This window comes from Gavialis gangeticus, unplaced genomic scaffold (genome assembly GCF_001723915.1).
Source record: "Gavialis gangeticus isolate Ggan-Ray unplaced genomic scaffold, GavGan_comp1, whole genome shotgun sequence".
Taxonomy (NCBI): Eukaryota; Metazoa; Chordata; order Crocodylia; family Gavialidae; genus Gavialis; species Gavialis gangeticus.
In genome coordinates this window covers 86,208,236-86,212,591 of record NW_017729031.1, presented here as the reverse complement: position 1 = coordinate 86,212,591, position 4,356 = coordinate 86,208,236, and the positions used below count along the sequence as shown (strand labels likewise).

The 4,356-nt window shown below is 33.2% G+C and overlaps 1 protein-coding gene across 3 annotated transcripts in view; it reads left to right on the top strand.

Moving 5' to 3' along the window:
• RBM44 (RNA binding motif protein 44) overlaps positions 1-2,868 on the top strand; it is a 27,648-nt gene extending 24,780 nt beyond the window's left edge. Inside the window, exons 10-15 of one of the 3 annotated variants that reach the window (XM_019523322.1) lie at positions 83-165; positions 265-338; positions 708-1,077; positions 1,799-1,944; positions 2,114-2,258; positions 2,850-2,868. In XM_019523322.1, the coding sequence (XP_019378867.1) occupies positions 83-165; positions 265-338; positions 708-1,077; positions 1,799-1,944; positions 2,114-2,249 (809 nt within the window). In that variant the 3' untranslated portion in view covers positions 2,250-2,258; positions 2,850-2,868. Of the gene's footprint in view, positions 1-79; positions 166-264; positions 339-707; positions 1,078-1,798; positions 1,945-2,113; positions 2,259-2,849 lie in introns of those variants that run through there. The other 2 variants (XM_019523320.1, XM_019523323.1) reach the window with 2 other exon arrangements.
• The last annotated feature ends 1,488 nt before the right edge of the window (positions 2,869-4,356 follow it).

Below are 4,356 nucleotides of genomic sequence, written 5' to 3'. Positions count from 1 at the left end.
ATTTATTGAAGGTGAAGGTTTTTATAGATTGAATTAAGATGGCATGTAATTCTTTTTTTATATATTTCTATGTTCCCAGAAGTAAAGACAGTGGAAAGTAGAAGAATTGACCCAAATAAGCAGTATTTTATTTGTGTGAGTGGCTTAAGTCCTTCAGTATCGGAGGTAAACCCATCTTTCTTTAAATGGTATTGATAATATTTGTCTGTCTGGTAAATGACATTTAGTATAAATTTACAACCTAAATATGCTTATTTATTGCAGGTTGATCTTAGGTCTCAGTTCAGTAAGTATGAGGTTTCTGAGGTTTCAATTTGTGAGGATCCTAATCAATACAGGTACATTAATATGAGCATTTATTTGCATGGGATTCAGAATAATAGAATAACAGAATAAGTAACAGTAGTTTTAACTTTGTTTTATTTGAATAGCATTTTATTTAAATTGTTTTCCATCTGGTATATTTTAGATGATTATTTGGCAATGACTTGTGCTGGAGGCAGCTAACATGTTATGGAAAATTATACATTTTAAAGGTTCTGTTCTATATTGTAATTCAGTTAAAAGCAGCATTTAACATGCTAAGGCAGAGAGTTCTACTATAGTGGAAAGGCATTGTGGTTATGAATATGGTAATTAACTATATTGCATATTAGTTTAAACTATATTTTCTTAATTCTAACATATATATTTTTCAATTGTAGTACATATGCTTTTCTTAGCTTTAAGAAAGCCAGTAAAGCAAAGTTGGCTGTGGAAGAAATGAATGGAAAAGAAATAAAAGGAAAAGCAATCATTGTTTGCTGCACAAAAACTGCAGAAGAAAACGTATCTCCAGCTTATCAAAAGCTCTCAAGTCCACCATTCTGTAAAAACCAAGTCACTAATAGTGTGCAAAAAAATGCTGAAAATACATATCCCCCCTCCACTTCCTTGAAAGTGCCAGTCACCACTTCTGCCTCTGTAAGAGGGTGTGCTCCTCCTCCTACTTGTTCAAAAGTTCCTCCCCTGATCCCCACAAAAGTACTCAGCTCTTTAAAACCCCATACATGTCAATCAGTTGCAGTTACTCAAAAGGTAAATAAATTCTTCCCTCAAATACTACGTGTTAAATTGCTTCAAGTTTTATAAAGCTTGAAGCAGACACCCTTATTTCTTATGTGAAATGTAAGCATATGTAGCAGTACTAGTATTGGCTTGTGTCACTGTCTTTCGGATTAAAAATATCTGTGATAATGGAATGGACAAAACTCATCTTTGGCACTGAATATATTGCATCTTATTTTGGTGTTTCATTTTAGATGTACAAGTTTTGATTCTTAAAACGTTTGCATATGGTAATAATGTCTTGTGACTTATTAATGTAAAAGAAGTGTTTTAAATTTATGGCAGAATTGGAGAGACAACTTCTGTTTTAATTTAAAATGTTAAATGATTAATATACTTTCAGATGTTCATGGTCCACTTACAGAATCTTGTGGTTATGGTTATTAGAAAAAATCAGAACTTTGAAAGCTCTTGGATAAATCTGAATGATGCCTATTTTACTGTGTTTACACATGAAAAAACAACACTAACAAGAGTATCTTTAATTTTAATGAGCAACCTATTTGGCCTGTCTTTTACTATTTCTGTTAAGTTTCTATATAGATATAGATAGTTATGAGATGCAGTAGTTAGTTGCATAATATAATAGTTGGTTTTATTCTTTACAAACAAATGTGTACATATGTATTAAACTAGGTTAGCTGTGCAGCATATAACACTTTTATTTTCAATTTGTTTAATGTATACCTAGACAATCAGAGGGGATCTTCTGAAGGTAAAATCTGTTCAGTTCTTTCCTGATCCATCTGCCACCTTTATGCCTCCTAACACATTGAATTTGAGCAGTTTTACCAAATTAATGAAGAAACTGCAAGAACTGCATCCAGAGGCTAGCAGGTAAAAAGTGTCTTTGATCTTTTTCCCTGCCCTGATTTATGATTAGTCTAATATATGAGATAATCCAATAGAGCAATACATGTTCAACTGTGGTTGTCTGTTGTTTTCTTTACATATCTTTATACTGTGCTAAAGAAAAATCTTATTTCTCTATTACTTACTTATTTAGAAATGATATTGTGGATGCTTTACTGGAAGTGAGAACAAATAATAACGGTTTTCTCAGTGGCCTGTCTATTAATACTATTGTGGAAATGGCTTCCTTGGCTCTGAGGAAAAATACAGGACAGTATAAGAAGAAGTAGTACAGATAGGTGAGTATTTGAGTGTGCAAAGGTCCATTATTTAAAAGATGTATTACTGTTATGCATATAGAACTTGGCTAATATAGTACATAACTTCTTATGTTGGAGCAAAACATCCATAATCAAACATTTTTGGCAGTGAGTAGTTTGAGACAAGTCACAGAGGTTTTAACTTCCCTTGATGTAGTTAAAGTGACTGTTTACATTTGTATTAATGTCTGAAGTTAAACTGCCAGCTCATTGTATGAAACTTGGCATATCAAGGATCTTTTTATCCAAACCATTTCTTTTTTGCTGTGAAAAGAGTAGATTTTTTTTTCTCTAGTAGTAGTAGTACTGTGAATGCATTCACAAAAATGTTCCAGATAAGTGACATCTATTGGCCAGTTCTTGCAGTGGCGCTCAATATAGACAGTCCAGTGAATATCTTAAAAGGGTCAATTTTGATGTAAGAGTTGAGAATCTTAAGTTCTGATAAAGATGAGGATGGGTAAATTATTGTAAATATAAATAAAATGTTAAAAGATTCTAATAAGCTAAAGTTTCTAACAAAATACATCTTGAGATGAACAAACCATTTTTTTTTTTTTCCTTCTACAGCTTTGCAAGTATGGGAACAGAAAAAGGCTGAGAGAACCAGGGTAAAAACTTTTACAGTTTATTAAATTTTGTTTTCAAAACATTTTCCATTTTGTAAAGTTTAAAAGCTCTCAGATATTTTATGCTCAAGTGGCTGAACATTCTCAAAATACTAGCTTTAGGCTTTATGTTAATATTTGTATAATAATAATTTTGTTCTGCTGTGGTGTTAATGAAAACATAGTTGTAGCAAAATCTTTCTCTTTCATTATGAGAGAACAGGGTGAAATGAAAGCAGCCATTTGCCTCTGGAGCTATTAAACCACTGCATTAATAGTTTCCTAAAATAACTAAACCTGTGTAAGAATGTATTCTTTAGGCCATGTTCATAAGGGAAAAGGTGCAAAACACGAAAAAGTGTTTTCTTTTTAACTTGTTTTATAATATTCTGGCTCTAAAAATGTGTAATTTCAAGTGTGCTCTAGCTGTGCACCCACTGAGGGAAATACCCTTTGAGAATCTTAAGTTCTGTCTTGCAAACTGATGAAACATCAAGCCATGTTTTGATGGTTGCTATGTTATATTATATAACACTGCTATATGAAACTAATACTGGAAAATGTTATTTCTTCTGTATAGCCATTTAACTGCTTCAGAAAAGCTTGGTGTAAATTTCAGTTGTGTACTTTGGTTTTGACTTTTTTACAAACAATAAAATGTTGGTTGGTAAAAACAATGTGTTTTATTTCTTATATTTGAGGTAATATTTTATATTTGGATTAGAAATGTAGAGCAGTAAATGGCACTGAATTTTTTGCAGGTCTCTACTCATGTAGTAGAATATAAATACAGGAGGCAGTTGATAGGTTGTTTTTTTTTTTAACTGCTACTAATTTGTAAAGGAAATGTTTTAAATAAAAGAGTCTAGCCTTTGTAAATAAAAGGGAAGTATGCTTAGCTTAGGCCCCAGTTAAGTAGGGTGCTTCAGCGTATGCCTATTCTTCAGCATGTGAGTAGCTCCTAAGTTTATATGTGTGCTTACCTACCTGGCTGAATTGGGACATAAAATAATAAATGAATTGACTTTAGAAGCATTGTATATTAAACATAAGAAAAGCAAGTATCCACAAAGCCTTAGAAGTAAATAAATATAGACCTCTTAACAACTTGCATTTGTTTGACCAGAGTGCCGAAAAAAACACAATGTCTACCTTGGAAGCTGCTGGAGTGTTGGCATGGCAGAAAAACAAAATGAGGGTGGGAGGGGGGTACATGGCAAGACACACTGCATATTAGAATATTTAATCATCATAAATGTTGGCTTTGTTGTGTATTCTGTTTTTGTTGAGCATGTTGCAACGAGAGAGAGAAAGAAAAGAGAGACAAGAGAAGGAGGAGAGGGAGAACCACACACACACACACACACACACACACACACACGTGCGCGAGTACACATCCAGAACCAGACACATGTGTGGGCACACAGATGCACAGAACCAGATGCACGGGCGCATGGAGCCGGGCTCCT